Consider the following 18,490-nt stretch of genomic DNA (forward strand, 5'->3'; position numbering starts at 1 on the left):
TTGAAACTCATTCATTCATTTTGTATTGGATTGAATACAAACTCCTGTATCCAATCCAATACAAAATGAATGAGTTTCAATTTGAATTTCCCGCACACGCGCCGACGTCATGGCGCATGCACGCACAAGAAGCCGGCCGGCTTTTTTTTTCCTCCGCCGGGCGGCTTCTTGTTTCAGAGATCACCCGGCGCTGGAAGGAGAAGGACGCGGGACGATCAGCGGGGCCAGCGGAACACAAAATCTTGTGTTCCGCCGGCCGGCTTCTTACCGGTCCCGCTGGTATAGGAGAAGGCACCCGACGCTGGAGAGGGAGATCGACGGAGGACCACGCTGGAACACGAACACGACGCTGGATGAGCACAGCGGGACCAGGTAAGTGGGGATTTTAATTTACAGAAAATCTCGGGGTTAACCAAAAGAGCAACTTTTTTTAGCCCATACGAAGGTCGGGCTTAACGGTCGGGAGGTTAAAGGGGTTGACTAACAATGCTTAGAGTTTGTGTAACACAGTAGGAAACATCCTAAAAGCAGTGAACATAACTAGCTTTGATTGATGTCCTATCCACAATGATTTTGTGTGTTATGGCTCTCTTTAATGTAAGTTGGTAATCAGGTGTTCTGTGAAGTTAAAGGAAAGAGATGATATGAGATGTCTTTTCACAGAGAACATGATAACATGATAAATCTAGCCATCAGTGATTACATCACTGGTTTCTCCCCAGAGCCCAGATATCAGACAATAACTGAAAATATAGTTCTGCTATCCAATAAAAGTAAAACAAATGTTATGAAGTTGTTTGAAGAGTGCTAACATTACATTATTACACCACATGTGGTAAACACATTCTAAGCCCTCTTCTGCTTTTGAAATTTATGGTGTACTAGGTTAAGTTTGCAATTCTTTTAGTACTCAGTAGAGTTATTTTATTCAAGGCGATACATACGGTTTCTCCGGATGGGAATTTTACTTTCTGTATTCTATAGGAAATCATTACAACATCTGGGATGCAGCAAGGGCCATATAAGAAACAGGTCACTGATAGCTGAAAGTGAGAAGAACCCAAGAGCCCACTACTCAGACTTATAACTCTGCGTAAACATGTATTGTGGGAGGTAGTTTTTATGTTGTATAAAATATGGGTTTGTTTAGACATCAGTGCAAAGACGCTATTAGTCAGAATCGATGATGAATTACAGGTTGTAAAAGGGAATGGTGTAGAGAAAGAAGACTGTAAAGGATTTTTCATTACATTGGCTTGTTTTGAAATAAATCCCAGTTGAAGAAAGTCAGGCATTCAATATATGGTACCAGCTAGTAACTTATCATAGCTTGGACTGTCTCACGCTGTACAACTATTGCCGTTTTATTTATACCCTCTCATTTTCTAAGGCTGCTTTATTCAACGTGCTTAGCAGCAACATTATCGGATTCAGCATTTCAATACAAATGGACTGGGAGTGGCATAGTGATTACTTGTGATACCGTGATATTTATTCTGACTTCAGATATGTGAATTCTGACTATAGAAATGTGTATTGAACGTCATCTTTGAACATTGGTTGAAATCTTAAAGAGTTAGATCACCCTCTGCTGATGTCACATACAAAAGTTATATTCTCAAACATTACAAATAAATAGTATGGAATCGATTCAGCTTTAAGTATTCTAACAAAAAATTCTAAAATATTACAAGTTTCACTGGTTCTTGACAAAGTTGCCATTGTGGATGATGGCTGGTAGGACATCTTGAGGTGTTCATTTTTAGAAACATAGAATGGCTTTAGTAGATCTTTTAGTAAATCTTTAAGGATAAGGACCTAGATACAGGAACTGCAATTCCTGACACAATTTAGGAGGAGGTATTGGGGCTTATCCTGTTCCTACCTTCTAAGTCACTGACCACAAATAATTTATCATCTAGTTTGCTCTAAAAAGTCTGTACATTACTAGGTAATCAGGCTAGAATCAAAATTACAGCAGCTCTGTCTACCCCTTTTAAATCAGCAATAGTATGTGGTACCATGTTAATAATAGACCTTAACAGATGAAAAAAAATGCAGTTGACACCTTTTATTTCCAACTAAATATATTTTTAGATGAAAACTTTCAGGAAATTAAACATTCCCTCCTTCATGCAAATAGGAAGAAGGTAAACCTTGTTTAACTTTCCTAAAAGTTTGCATCTGTAAATTTATTTAGTTGGAAATAAAAGGAGTCAACTGCAACATTTTTTACTTGTGGTAGTGTCTATGATTACCTATAAAAGGTGTTGCCTGCATCAACTTTTCTTCTTTTAATGTGGATCAGCAGCGACAACTTCCCTATTTCTGTCCTTTAAGCACACCCTCCACCATTTCATACCAAGGTTATACATTTCTAACTGAACTTTACGCCACTTCTCTCTTTAATTAGTTATTAAAAGTATTTGATGATCATACACTAAGAGTAATAAAGAGTATTTAAATGAAATGGCTTGTCAGCTTATAATCAAAGGGAGAAATGGCTATAGCAGCTGAAGTGTATTAGTCTGGTCTAGCCATGAGCACACTTCTTACCCGCTGTATAACACATCACAGGTGCAGGATTAGCCTCAGCTTCCAGGGCGTTGTGGCATTCATGGAAGTCCCTGGAACTTCTGTTCATCCTCACATGACTTTTATTATATGGCATAAAGAATAGGGCTCTGTAAAAAATATAGACTGCATTGTCTAATCAACCTTGCCTGGAAGAGAACATAGAAATATAGAAAGCTATTTTTGATTTGATTACTTGTATACAATAATTAAAGGTAAAATTAAACTTTTATTAGAAACAATTCAGTTAGATGCCTGTTGGCTGCAGTGAAAGTCTGAGAAAGGCAACCCTGCCATTACATCCCTTTAAAATGTTCAGCAAATTTACAGCGTATATATACAAGAAGGTAATGCCACCAAAATACAAAATTTTCCATCTACTCTGCTGCTTTCTAGAGTAAGTAACTGAGTGAGATTCTTACGACTTTCTGAAAGTCTTATTGACTATAAATATCTGTTTCACCAGACACATCTCAAGTAATTTTTTTACAAAAGTGCATCTTGAGGGTAGAAGAAGCAGTATAGGCAATATGGTTTTGGAGCAACATTGGGGCCCTTGTTCCCTTTGGTACCAGATCTTGCTCAACTGTATCATCTGGTCAAACACCACTATACCACAATGCCGGTACCTTATTGAAACCGTCTTCTTGACTTGAAAGCTTGACTGTGCTAGACATGTATGCAACCGCTCTGTCATGGAGAGCCAACCCCTGTTAGTAGCCATTGTCTGCATGTAATTTAAGTATGTCTAACAACAACAGAATAGTTAAAACTAATATGGTTTCTTAAGGCGCAACGTTATTGTTAAACCAATGTAGCAAGGTTTTCAAATAAAGAATGACTTTTCGTTAAGGTGAGCATTTGCTGTGAATCACATCAGTCCGATATGTGCAGTCAGAATTGATTGCTGTTGTCCCACAAGTAAAATGAATCTCCGAGTAAAGTAAAAACTAAGAGCAGCCTTGGCTACACAAGAAACATAAAGATAATTTATCACATAATTCTAATGAAGCTGTAACAAAACCACATTAGCTATGCAACAGCTAAGCTTGATTATCAAGTATGGTATGTCTTATATTTTTTTTTTCAATGAAAGATTTGGCCTGGTGTGAGGGAGTAGCTGTGTTATATTTGTACCTGTGACTTTATGCAGGTTTTTCTGTATATTTTTTTTCTACAAATTTACCACCAAATATGCAAAAGGATATGCTATAAGTAGCTGTAAAGTAAAGAACCTTACAACAGTTAAACAGCTACGGCATAATGAACCTATTTTATAAGAAACCCTAAGAAATACTGTATGTGGCTATCCCTGCTTATTTCCTGTTGAAAGAGTTTTTCTCCTTGCTGTAAGTAAGCCTGCAAATCAGGGATGTCCGTGTATAGTCAAAACACTGACCTGCATACTTCATACCTCTTCCAGACAAATGACTTGGGGAGTTCTAAAGCCATTAGATCACCCTGAGGTCTACAGAACTAGCATATTTAGAATGATGCCAGTAATGACATATATTTATGGTACAGCTTTCTGCGCCAGCCATTATACAGACATATAAGACAATAAGGCGGTTGGGCACAGCACGTGAAAAAGGCTTAATGCAAACAGAACTTTAGTACATTATTGAAATGTTAGAAGATAGTTCATGTGTGCCGTGGGGGTGAATCCTGGGGATATACAGTGTAACAGGTGGTATACTCATATGTAGGGGGTGTAGTAAGACCTTTCATTGGAATGCCTGTGGTCACAGCAGCCCTGTGTACTGAAATGAAAATTATGTGACATTTTACTAATGAGACTGTATTATGGTTCACGCAATTCCTTCCCACTAGGCTTTACTCCTATGTTCTTGCGGCTAAAGAAAGGGAAGCTGCCATCACCACATTGCTAGTAAAAGGCTATATTTATATATACCCACTTAATAACTATCATTTTGTAAAATAAACCTGCAGTAGTGTATATTTACACACTGAATATTCTCCCTGTTCACTAGACATACCTAAAAAGCCACATGTGAGTATATCCGCTTGTGTGTTTTCTGCTCACAGCACCTGGACTGAGCCTTAATTCAGGAAATAAATACAGACATAATTGACCTATTTTTAGCAGTGCAGGCTTTCTCACCTCACAGTGGTATGATTATCACTGAAATGTTTTCACTCACACTTGTTTCAAAGCTCAGATGTGTCCGTAAAGGTCAGATTATCAAAGTGAGCTTCACGTTACATAGCTTCTTGTTTCATCCGGACCAGGCTGTTTAATTTTCTAGATGTGCTAAACATATTTCAAGTATAGCTCCAGTTAAGAGTTACGTATTTGTAATTTCTTGTATTGTAGTCTTACATCATGGTCATCACCACCACATTTACAACATTCAAGAAAAGGTTCCGTTGAAGGGATTCCCTGTTTATCTAGTGATTCATACTGACTGGTAACTATTAACATTAGCATTTCTGTCAGTGGTAGTGGTGCCACAACAGTCAGTGAAGTCATGCATAGCTTGAGATACACATTTTACTGTTTAGTGGTATAACCAAAGAGAAACATGTCTAGATTCTGGACTGGAAATAAATACCCATACTTGCCAAACCAAGTCAATTACTTGATTGGAACATTATTTGCAACTGACTGCCAAAAGTATTACTTTCCACAGAGATTTTTCAGTTTAATGAATCCCAGTTATTCCCAAAGTAGATATGTACCTCTTTTTATATTCACAGGTAAAACCTCTTGGCTAAGGTAAAGTGTAATTAAAGTTGAAAGTTGAGAAGAGTTAGACAATTTTGGTGGGTGGGTGCCAGACTCCACTATGCAGATTTCAACCTGTATTTAATCTTGGTGACCATTGTGAGAAAGTGATGAACAATGTAAACATTTAAGGCTGTTGAAAACAAAAAGTAAGAGGACCAATGTTCTGGTCCTAAATTTGGGAAAATTTCCTCTCACTTCTAGTTGAGTAACAGAGACAGGAAATAAAGAGAACACCATCCGGCAGAAACAGAGATATTTACTTCCTACTAGAAGAAAGGAAAATAGTTATTATAATGACTGCAGAAAAAGTAATAGGCACATGGTACGGTACCATATAACAAAGTAGCAGGATATATTACCTTCACATGTATTAAAATCTCAGTAGATGGCTTATTCCATCATATATGCTTACTTTTACCATAAAGGAGTCCTGAAACATCATAAATGTGACTAAACATAAAATAAAGCATCTTCCAGTACTCTAATTGGTGTATTGGTAGCATATTCTGCTACAGCTACATATCAGATACAATAATGGGCTCAATTCACAAAGCTTTAATGCAAAGATAACCGTGTCACTGTGATTTTCCAATCTCAACATAGTTGAGATACTTTGATAGTGACAGTTGTAATCTGAAAATAGTGTTGTTCTAATTAGTGAAACTTTGATACATCGCTGCCCATTGATACCGATTTTTTAGTAGCCCATATGTAATATGTTAAATGTAATATGTCTATATAAAGCAGTTATTGTAAAATAAAAGAAGTGACTGTACATCTGAATATACGAGTGCTGTCTGATCCTGTCTCAGCTGATATGGCTGAAAAACTCCAGTACTCGGATGATTCACTGTAATTTACTGAGGCCCAGACCTGTATGATGTCATAATACATACTTCATGTGGCAAGACTAAATTAGTGTAAAAAGATTCAGTACATTTGTTGTCTCCAACTGCAGCTGAAAATCAAATGTCCTTGAAATACTGTATGAAGCAGTGAATCACCAATGAGGTTGTATGGTGTAATTGGAGTATCTGGTGTCTTGAGTTTATTTTTGGCAAACAAGAATTGTAACCTGCATCATTGTGAATCTTTTGTTTTATCTGAATACAAATGACACATTTGTAAATTTAAAAAAACACAAAAAAACAATGACAATACTGTCTAATAACTTTACAGGAGGCAGTAGGTATGACTGCATTTAAGTCTGTGAGGATAGAAAACCAAAGCAAAACTGCTGCCTGACTATTTAACAAGTGGGTAACATTTTGTACAGAAAATTGAAGCACCAGTACTCTTCCATATCACTTTCTATTCTTTAATCTGTAATTTCCTGGAAGACATAAAGTGAACCTCCCCTCTGTTTTAAATCTCATTATGGGCCTGATTTATTATTTGTATTTGTTTATTAAAGCTTTAATCCAGCAAACCTGAAACGGATCTGGTCCAGGATTGAAAACTTTTGCTAACAAATAGTAAATTAATTTTAAGAAATCCATTCCAGGTTTGCTGGATCACCCAGCTTCACTGATGAAAGTGTATTCTCTCCAGCCTTGGAGAGCTTTATTAAATCAGGCCCTATATGTCCTGATGAGAAGCAGACGCAAGATAAGAACAATAAGGTATTTAGCCAGAAAATGTTCCTTTGCAGCCCTTCTCTCATTTACTCTTACTTTGTTTTAGGTGCCTGATATCCTTTGACTTCATAAGTTAAGTTCCACCAGCTGTCTAGCGCCTGACCAGTAAGAGTTTCCTTACTGGCCAAGCTGACAGTCACATTGGAATTTGCAAGCATTAATTATGTTATTAAAAATAAATCACACCATGATCCCATTGGACAACCTTTAGTTTTGAATTTGGCACACATTTGCAGTTGTATTATTTCAGTAACCTTATGCAATCTCACAACATGTTTTTCTGTCCAGAGTTGCATTTTCTGCCAACATCTTGTATTGGTGATGATGATGGGAGGGACAGACCACTGCATAAAGTCTCTGGACTCTCTGGTGGTCAATCTGTGTTTTAAAATGACATCTCATGCCCCCTCAAGACTTGGCATTGGCTTCTTGGAATATGCCCATGCTATCTGGGAGCAAGAAAACCATTTTATGCTTTCAGTATGTTCAGGTAGTCATCTGACCTGATTTGTTTGGCACATATTGTTGCTGGACCCAAACTTGACCAGCTGAAGCAACCTCAGATCATAACACTGCCCCCCACATGCTTGGAGACTTTGTTTGGCCAGGACGTGTATTTTCTGAATAATGTAAAGATTTTAATCTTATAACATTTAGATATTTTCCTTGACATTTAAAATATAATGGCAGTATAACTATAGTAATATAATAAAAAGGTTTGAGAAAACATGCTCCATAACTTTGGTAATAAAACCTTTGAGCAGAACAGTATTTGCTCCATTTCTTGCTTCTTTACCAGACCACCCCACTAAAGACACAGTATGTGTGGCTTCCTCTTGATGTAATAAATTCAATGAATAATACCCACTATACATTTAGATTAATGGTTTCTATTGCACTGTTTTTTCCAATTGTCTCATTTCTGATATTTATGTTAGACAGGCGACTGTGATCTATCATTTTTCTTCCCAAAAGCTGGCAGGAAGAGTGGATAACATGAAATTTCATCCAAAGACCGTGATGAAAACACAGACCTATGTTTTTTGGTCCACATTACTATTAATGTTGTTATTTAACTTTGCCACCCTATGAGCCAGATGTCTGAAAATCCCTGACTGGAACTTATTTGAAAAGTTCATTCCCTCTCCATGAATAACAATGTTGTAGAGTCACAGAACCAGCTTTGTGACTGCTTGCTGAAAGCGAACTTATTCTAAAGGGTATGTTCCACTGACCCAGAAACACAACATCTGTTTCTGTTCATTTATACAGGCTATATTTCAAAACTTTCACAGTCAAGTGTTAATTCTTTTTATGTAAAGACAGACAGGGACACCCTGTATATTAAATGGGCCTTTCATGGTTTACAGCTTGTCTTTATTGAAGCTACTGGTTAAGTGATGAGGTATCTGCTGTAACAGTGTTCACACTTAAAAGACAAAGAAAAAGAAAGATAGGGGCACTCAGAAGTTTGTATTGCAGTCCTTTGTTCAGGCCACCAAAAGGAAGTGTGGACATTCACTTTATTGAGTTTCACACCCCCTGTAGCTTAATTGATGCTATTAATTGGTTTATGGGTATCCCTTTTACACCTAAGCCCAGATAAGCGAAGTATTGTTGAACTTATCAATAATATATTATTCCTCCACTTAGCAGTTTTTAGTTGTTCCCATCATTTTTGTGACACTACCTGAAGTTTTTTTTGAAAGGTACCATTAGTAGGTGGAGGATTGCTGACAAATAACAGCACATCATGAATAGGAGTGTCTTCAGCTATTGTCACATTCTTTATGTTGGAGCTGTATTATGACTAGCTAAACACAGCTTCTGCAACATATATATATATTTTTATATATATATATATATATATATATATATATATATATATATATATAAAATTATCCCGGGCTTTATGCTTTCTTCAGTAAAAAGTCTCTTCTCTAGTGTCTCCTACATTTTGTTATAGTCAGAAATACTTAACACGGGCCTATCACCAAATTTTTATGGTATATAAAAGGCTACATAACTTACATAACATAATGTAAAAATTATCTTTCTTAATCTAAATAGTTTAAAAAAGTGGATGGGGAGGCTTCTCCCCTTTTGTCTTTACCGATTTCGAGCATAAGCAGAAAAGGCTTTTTCCAGCAATGGGGAAAAAATGCCAATCTCACGCATGCGCAGTGAGATCCCATTTTTCCCCATTTACAGCAGAACTAGTAACCTGATCTTAAGCCTGCGCAGTGCAAGATTGGGTGACACAACCAAAAAAAGGGAAGAACATTGCGGTGACTAGCGCTTCTTCCACGCCAGGACAAGGGAGGATTCCAAGACAGTGCAGGACCTAATTGAGGAAAAGTATGACGTAGGTATCCCAGGAGGTTCTGCACTTCTATTCTGTCTTTACCATAGCGGCCGTAAACCAGAAGATAATTTGTTCTTTACATAATACATTTTATGTAAAGTAAAAATTTTGATGATAGATCTACTTTAAAAGCACAGAATGCACAACTATTCATGTGGTGTTGTGAATTGGGCAGCCCATTCAAATGAACTTTTTATTTATATTTACATATACATTAATAAATATAATACATATTAAAATGTAGTAAATAATTGACATATCTCCTAAAATTCATTGAAAGTGTACATATGGTGCTACGGTAAAATCTTGGCTTGCTTAGACTGCAAATGTGACATAATTATTTGCGGTAAAGTCATTTGGGTGTTGTGTTACAAATGCAACAAAGGTCTTGGAATATACTTTGATGAAGCATGCTGATACAGTAGGTGGAAATCACACACCAGCTATTCAGGAATTGCTCCACTCTTTAGAATGTTTTGTAATTCAAAGCTGTGACTGCTCAGTTATCCCTTAACAAGCTCATTAGTGTATTCTTACAGCTTCATGGACCTTAAGCATTTGATTTAGACACAGTTAGCAATGTTACCACATTCTTCATGTGAGCTTGGTTGAATCACGTGTGTTCTGTGTCAGAACTAACATTGCTATCACTGGGTATTTACAAACCTGTTGTAATTATATTTAAGTGTTATATTGGACTCCCAATATCTGAGCTCGGTTGCACAGGGACTGTGCTGATACCTATTTGTTTGTGTATTTTGTATCTGCATCTAGTCCAGCTTTAAATAACTATTGCATACACTAAAATAAAAATTCCACACCTATCCAACATTTTGCTGTACCTCTTAAACGCCTTGATAAGAAAATGATTGTTAAAATAATAAACACGGTTAAAATTCTTATGAGTGCATAGCGAAATGGCTCCAATGTATTGGATGTTCATCTGGCAATCTTTAGAATCTTTCTGCCTTCTTCATGGAAATTTAAAGTTTAACCTACTGTGAAATGACTTGCTTTCTTTTTTGATTTACTTTTAAATGGGTCCAGTGACTGGCTTTCGTCCCAGATGCTTATAATTTATCCAATTCCCTTTCAGCAAATCTTCTTGATAACATGCTTTTGAGAAGCTCCGGAAAGCTCAACGTGGACAGCAGGAAGGAGGACACTGAGAGCACAGCACCTGCCCCTCCACAGAAGTTGTTGTCATGTTACTGTCATCACCATTGCCCAGAGGACTCATTCAACAATACCTGCTGGTTGGTATACATTACTGCGCTTGCCATTTAGCCATCATTTGTCATGTCTATGCTTGCATGGGTGGGCTTTTCTTTCCATTTTATATATTGTATAGGAAGTAAAGTCTAATTAGTGATTGAGAAAGCTTTTGAATACATTTAGAAGGACATAGCCACTATTTTCTAATTTGGTTGTAGAAAAATTAGCTATTTCTTCATTTGTAGTCTGTTATTATTTTTCTTTATTACCAAAACAATCCAAATAAAGTTCCCAAAAAACCCACAAGAAAACTATCTTTTTTTGAGATTGCTTGGCCACCAAGGTTTCCATAATTCTGCACAAAGCTTTATATCGAGTCATCCATTGTGGAATAATTGGTAGTTTTAGTGTGACAATTTGCAGATGCAGAGGCTACAACTTCATAGTATAACACTGAGACCAATCAGGTTCAAATAACAAAGCCCAACCTTCCCTCTTAGCACTTTGATAAAAGTATTGTCTCTAAATCACAAAATAAAAAAGTGCAAAAAAATGTGATTAATTACAAGTGATATAAAGGTTGTGTTTTTAATATTTAACATTTTTACTACAAATCTTGGAGTTAAAAAGGAATATTGTTATGATATATTTCAGTTACAATGTTTCTAATTTGTTTGTTTTTATTAGTGTATGATGTTTACTGTGCCCTTCTATACAATATATTCTTGTGTGCATTAGGCAATGTTCACAATGGCCATAAGTTTGAAGTGTACTTACACTTGCTTATGCAGGGGAACCACTACCTTGGGGAGGACTCTACATGTAGCTTCTCCCTGCAGCAGCCCCATAAAGAAAATAAATTGGGGAGGGGTGGTACAGTCGTGCTCACTGCTGTCAGATGTCAAATGTGCATACGCTGGTTCCTTAAGAACCAGCATTGCTGTGTGAGTGACCAAGCAGCTGGCAAGGTGCCAATCGCTGGAAGCCACATGGGATCACTTGATCCTGAAGCAGGTTTGAACCTGTCCTTATGGTAGACATTACTGGTCCTTTTTTGAAAAGGCTAGTTATCTGAGCGCCATTGTTTTTTTTAGTTTAGGAGTTTTTAATAATGTATGTGTGTGCCAAAAATTTACATGTTATTTGATTAGAATGACAACCACACAACTGATATTTTCAGAAAGATCGAAAATAGAAGCATGCATGTTCCTGTAGTATATTTTTCTTTAAATCTAAGAAAGTTGTAGGTGAAAGGAGGCACTTGTAACTTTTCCATGAAATAAACTAAGCAAAAGTATTTGAGTGGCAGGTTCCTTGTGTGCTCCTATTATATCTTATGACAAAAATAGTGACATGGTCCTCCCTAGCTGTTACCGTTCCTTGGCTCATAGTGATAGTCAAATTTATTATTTTGTGTAACCAGTACCAACGTTCATAAATAACTCAGAGGCTACGAATCTTCTGTCCATGCCTCTGTAAAATACACAGAATACAGCCAATATTAGTGCTCATCATGCAACGGGCAGGGCAATGTTGGTTTTACAGCTACAGTTGCCTTGAAAAAGCAGAGTTACGCATTTTCAATACTCTGGGATATCAGCCAAGTCTGGCTTTAGTCCGTCTCTAGTGATCTGTGCCATGTGGAAACCTACCCTAATACCAAATAGAAAATTCTCACAGTGTTTTACAGGGTGTTAACATCATTATTAATGGAGAAAACGTGAATGATTGTTTCAAATGGGATTATTGTTGGACATAAAAATGTAGGCAGGGAGGAAAAGCGATGTATCTTTTTCAGGAACAGAAAGGAGAATATGTGAGCCCTACAGCTGCCAGTAAATAGAATATGCCCTTCTCTGCTGGCATTCAGTAGCTTGCAACTCTTTGTACACCTGGTATGTGCTTGGTCACATGTGGACTTTTTCAAAAAGGTAGTGCCAAGCGAAACCACTATTTACAAAGGAGAGGAATGCACTGTGGCCAATCAGAATTCATTTGATTTTAGTAACTGGGACCTTTTTAGTTGCATTGATGTAGTGTTTTCAAAACTCAGGAAAGTTTTATACCTCTATAATAATAATGTTTTTGTAGCTTTTAGTATTAGATGGTACTATTTCCTCATAGAATTCTGCTGAGATAAACTGTTCAATGTTCAATACAGTGTGTGCATCATAACCATCTCATGCCATTCATTGATCCCTGTACTAATAGATTTATTTTTGAATGGATTATAGTATTTTGATGTTTTAAAAGCATTCTAGACCTGTACTACCTGAAGATATATGTCACCAGAAATACATATTCCCCATGTATGGAAATGCTGCGGCTGTGCAGAGCTTCCATACATGTGGATTGGGTAACTCCCCCCTATTCCTTGAGGCAGGCTATAGCTCTGCCAGTGGTGTTTATGGCAACATTTCCACTGCTGCCACTTCCAGCTTCCCATGGTATCCCTTTGGTCGTTGGGTGGCTGCTAATGATGTTAAGACATTTTAGGCAACCGGTCCAGTGAGTGTACACTGCATGGCTTATGTATGCAATATTTAAAAAAAAAACTGTAAAGGAGTAAGAAGAAGACTTTTGCCAGAAGAGCTTGTTAGCTGGCTGTGTCTAAATCTGTCTCTTATAGGGCCAAAATCTAAATGTTTCCAGAACTAAACTCTGCCTGGTGTAAGACTATAATGGCTCACCATTTGGCCATGGCAATTTCTAAACAGGGTTTCTGCCAGAGGGCTTTTAGACAATAGACCATTCTTGAATTTAATAGGAAGGTAAGGAAAAAACTAGGACTGAGTGGAGGGGGTTGTGTGGCTAGTGTAGGATAGACATAGAACACAATAAAGCTCAGTCTTTGTAAAGCAGAGCTATAATATGAAATAGGCAAGTGCATCTGCACCTATGTAAGTGCAAATAAACAAATTACAGCCCATGACAGTAGGGGCATTGCTGAATTGATGGTGAGTATTAATGCTGGAATTTTTTATTATTTTTTTCATCACTTTTATTATTATTTATTTTGTTTTTGGGGATTCACTTTTTTTAGTTAAAGTTGGAGCTAAAGTGTTTGCATATTTATCTAGTGGAAATGGATATATATAGACCCTATAAGTGAGCCTATTTGCCAACTCTGCACATTAAGAGGATTAACAATTAGAGGATAAACGCAAAAAGATGGGGTTTTTTGGCAACAACATATTTTGTATTAATGATTACTTCTCATAATACATAACAGATCAATGCTTTGAAACAACTGGAAACATGGGTCCAGATCATTATCATTTCGGCACTGTGGCGGCACCAGACAATAAGCTACTGACAGGAATATACAACATAGTCACAATCATGTCTCATATAATGACAATAGTGTCGCATACGTAAGTAGGTTACCCGAAGCGTTTCGCCTGATTTAGGCTTCTTCAGGGAGGACGTTACGTTTTAGCGGGGTTGAGCATGATTACTTGGCATTATCTGGGTTTACAGTAAGTACAAATTATCAAATTAGGAGCATTATATCAGAAAGAAAACATAGAATTCACAATATGTTCTTATACCTATGAACTATAGTTAAGAGAAATGACAAATAATGATAATGTTAGTTCACTGAATATACATATCTGGGATACTTATGTCAAATAATATTATTAAAAAGTGTTTACTTGTACAATAATCCTATGCAGGACAAATAATTCATACATGTCATAAAACAATGGTATGTAATCAAATTTGGTTCATAGTAACAGCGATACTAGTGGTTCTTATAAAGGAAGAGAGAAGAAAACTTACATATTCCTTCAGGATATATCGTATGTAAAGCATCTGAGGGGATCAATATCCCAGACGAGTCAAAAATGTAGGGAGAACACTTCCCTTAGAAAGGAAGGGGCTTTGAATGGGCGCCCAGAAAAAGGGCCCACAAAAAAGGCCTACAATAATGTAAGTATATATAGTAAACAACTGAGACATAGTATAAAGGGTTAAAAGTATAACTATTAATTTTATTACACAGTAATGGGAGATAAGTATATAGTGATAATGGGGGATGAATTGCTGACATCTTAAGGGCTATTTATTAAAAGATATTCATTGTTAGTGAATATAAACAATTATGAATCGTTTAAAAGATCATCTATAAGGATAGTGATATAAGTAAATATATAAGTGATCATAGGTGAATCATCATAGTAAAAAATAATAAATAAGACAATATGTACTAAATGTACCTTCAGGTCCTGTAGTGTCACTACAGGATAAGTAGTATACTGATAAAAAGTATACCGATAAGGTTCCTTTCTCCTGTAACTTTACTAATAATTTAGAAAACTAAACTTTATTTATAATTTTAAAAACTAATATTTTTACTAAAAAATTACTGTATACTTGTTCTAAATTAGTACTTGGTATTGGAACCAGAAAAACCAGGGAACCACCTTATCCAGTTTATTGCTCATCAAACCTAATCCTATGAACGTCTATCCAAACATTAGATTTCATCAGCTGAGACAAACGTTTGTGATTGTCACTGGTGAACATTTTCAATAGTACTGTTGTCTCGTGACATTGCCACCACTAATAGCCTGCTTTTATATTGTTTATATTGTATAACTAACTGGAAGGACGTGGTGGATTGCATCCCACTCTTTCTATAGAACAGAACTCGCTGCTCCATAAAACAATTAGTCATAAAACTCTTTTCAAAATGATCAATAACAATTTTTAGCAACAATTATTGGGAGCCTATACAAGGCTAAAGTGTCTGCTGAAAATAAAATATAAGAAGGTGGCTAGAAACGATATATGTAGGTTTGTCAATTTTCTTTCAAAGATTTATTGTAGAAACTTTCTGAAAAGTCCTCTGTTAGACCAATTTTCTTAACTGCTTTCCTTATAGTATCAAGTTGGTATTAGCATTAAAGAACCATCTAGACCAGGATAAGGTTGGTATAATTATATGTTTCACATTCATAACTGTACCCTAACTCAAAGATTTTTGAAATGTAAAAGTCAGTAGGTGGCATGCCAAAATTAGAAGTCAAATCCATAGTGTAAGGGGATTTTATGAGCAATTTTACTGCTGTAGAACAGTGTGTCAGGATCAGAAGCCTTCTGTGTCAGGATCAGAAGACTTCTAAATGTTAAATTATTTCATACATTTGCAGAAAAATGGTTTTTCTATTGAAATATATCTCTAGTCAAGACTTTTTTTTTTAAAAAAAAAGATAAGGATTCATTTAATTGATCCATGAAAGGTAGCTGCACCATCTGTATTAATCACCAGAACAAGGTGAGGGGACATCTTCTGATGGGGGACACTTGTTTCTTTAAGAGGAGAATTCCTACCAATTTTTTGTTGCTTATCCAGGACAAGAAATCCTAATACGTTTAAATTGCCCTTTTAACCACATTATGCACAATACTATAGTATCCATTGTTCAAAACCGGTAGCTTGTGCACCAAATGTGGCTTTAAGCATGTTTTATTGTTGTTCATGGCAGGTTGAAAGCATGAAATACCTGTATAGTCTGAAAATCTGCTATTTAATATACCTAAAATAAACATAAGTATTTTGCCAGTTAAAAGACAAAGAATTTTTGTCAATTTGCCTCTTTTATTTTGCAGATTTTTTTTTTTCTACTTACATGTGGGTTAAAGATCCCTTTTAAACAAATAGGTTTACCTTATTTACCACACTATTATTAAACAATATTTTGGTCCACAATGTTAGAAGAAAAAAAAAGACAATCAAGATTGTGTAAAGATCTGTAATGGTTTTGTATGCATAATTTATAATAAACTAATTGAACCTAAGGTTTTATTTATGTGTTCTTGCTTTCTATAGGACTGATGGATACTGCTTCACGATCATTGAAGAAGATGAATCCGGGCTCCCTGTGATTACTTCTGGCTGCTTAGGATTAGAGGGCTCTGATTTTCAATGCAGAGTAAGTTGACACAATAGCCACCAGTGTTCAGGTGACAATGTTCCTTCTAAGAAACCATCTAAAAAGCATTGTCTGGCCACCTGTAATCCCATAGTAAACAGATACCTCACAGCCAAAATGGCAGCCTTCACTTTATTATTATTAGTAAGTAGATACTATTTCATTTGGTGCTTAGAGATAAAGGCTGAATTCCATATGATCTCTGTTTGTTACAGCAGAGAGCGGATGACAAAGGGGCGTTCTGTTGCACAGCTGCACATCTGAGCAACTGAAGAGATTTGTGAGCTGTGGTTAAAACTCTCTTCTGTTAGAGAGGGACATGCAACAAGTTTTTGGCCCTTAGCATAAAAGAAGTTAATCATTGCAGGAGATAATAAGGACATCTGTGATTCTGACATCTTCTGGAATGTGTTCATATAAGGCATCCAATTCATATTTGATAATAAAAATTATGTGCACTTTTGACCTTATTGTATTTCAGTGCAGTTATAAATTTAATGAATGATAGATTATGCTAAACTTGCTCTCTTTGTGTCATTTCCCACACCCTGAGCTGGATCATCCTTTATTTCCCAGCTGGCTTCTATTACGGTCTGAATGTCCATGTGTGGTCAAGGCAGGAATGCATGTTTTGTAGCTTGTAAGCTCTTACTCAGTTCCTGCACTGGATATTCTCAACAACATGCTTACAATATAGTGTGAAATAAGCATCATCTTCAATGTGGCAATGGTGAATGGTGGCGTCTATCTTTTTTATTGAAATAGTAGCATCTGAATATATAGGTATTTTAACGATAGTATTTGTTCTTGCTATGGCCAGGCTAACAAAATGTTTTATGCCCCTTTCAGTTTTCTTTTATATTGGCTATTTTTTTTGTAGCTACAGCAGAATTGCTTAGTTGACTGAAAATGCTACTTACTTTATTGTCTTAAGTTTCAGTACTTTCTGAGCCACTGATGTCGAACAAAACCAGATTAGACAGTCAGATTAAAGTTAGAACTCCTACTCTGAATTCTTGTTCCAGGTCAGTGACCCCACAAGTAATAAAGCTACTCTGAGCTTGAGAAAGAGCCATGTTAGGACCCTAGATATGATAGAGTTATTTAACTGCTGATTGACTATTGCTGCTATGATACATTAATGGAATGCTTTCTGGTAATGACTGCCAACATTTGCTTTTATTTTGCTAGACATTTTGTGTTTATATATGAACACAACCTATTATTGTATCTGTAGGATGTGGCATAGATCTTATATAAAGTTGTGTTACTTATTGCTGTATAAATATTACAAATACTGGGTAAGTGTGACAGCCAGGCATCTGGCATTGAAGAAAAAGTCAAAGGCCAGTACATTCTCACAGGTTTTTAAATACTGACACTAACAAGGGTTAGCCTTTATATCAAATTAGATCAGTGAGTTAGAATAACAAATTCAACTCCTATGTATGTTTGGTGTTACCCTTACCCTGGGTATTTGAAGACTGGTATGTTTTCAAGATACAGGAGCAAGAATTATCCAGTGTTCATTGGTTTTATAGACATAAAAAAATGAAAAGAATTAATACTAGAAAAAAATGTTCAGAAGCTATGGTTCTGTGTTGCCTTCATCATTTTACAATCAGTCAAGAATCATTCTCACTACTGAATTACATTTTCTTTCTAGACCTTATGATATTCATTGTTGTTCTTTGTTTTAGGACACACCTATTCCACATCAAAGAAGGTCCATCGAATGTTGCACAGATGAAGACTTTTGTAACAGAGATCTTCATCCTACCTTGCCACCATTAAAAAACAAAGGTATTGCTTTGACAGCAACTTTTTTAAGGAAATGTGGGCATAAAAAATAATGTATTGTGTAACGAGTGGTGTCAGTGGAGTTTTATGTGTAGGAAAGATGTGCATTCATAAAGGTAGGAGTATGTTATTGTAGAAGTGACATCTCTATACATTTGGGATTTTTACTTAACAAAAGGTTTGCATTGTATCTGGATGACTAAAAATGGGG

General features: G+C 36.2%; 1 protein-coding gene across 3 annotated transcripts in view; it reads left to right on the top strand.

The window, feature by feature from the left end:
- The window catches only part of BMPR1B (bone morphogenetic protein receptor type 1B), a 228,052-nt gene that overhangs the window by 184,088 nt on the left and 25,474 nt on the right, over positions 1–18,490 (top strand). For all 3 annotated transcript variants that reach the window (XM_072405584.1, XM_072405586.1, XM_072405585.1), the window contains 3 exons: positions 10,422–10,581; positions 16,377–16,479; positions 18,180–18,282. In XM_072405584.1, the coding sequence (XP_072261685.1) occupies positions 10,422–10,581; positions 16,377–16,479; positions 18,180–18,282 (366 nt within the window). The remainder of the gene's footprint in view (positions 1–10,421; positions 10,582–16,376; positions 16,480–18,179; positions 18,283–18,490) is intronic.

The sequence above is a fragment of the Pyxicephalus adspersus genome, chromosome 3 (genome assembly GCF_032062135.1).
Source record: "Pyxicephalus adspersus chromosome 3, UCB_Pads_2.0, whole genome shotgun sequence".
Lineage (NCBI taxonomy): Eukaryota > Metazoa > Chordata > Amphibia > Anura > Pyxicephalidae > Pyxicephalus > Pyxicephalus adspersus.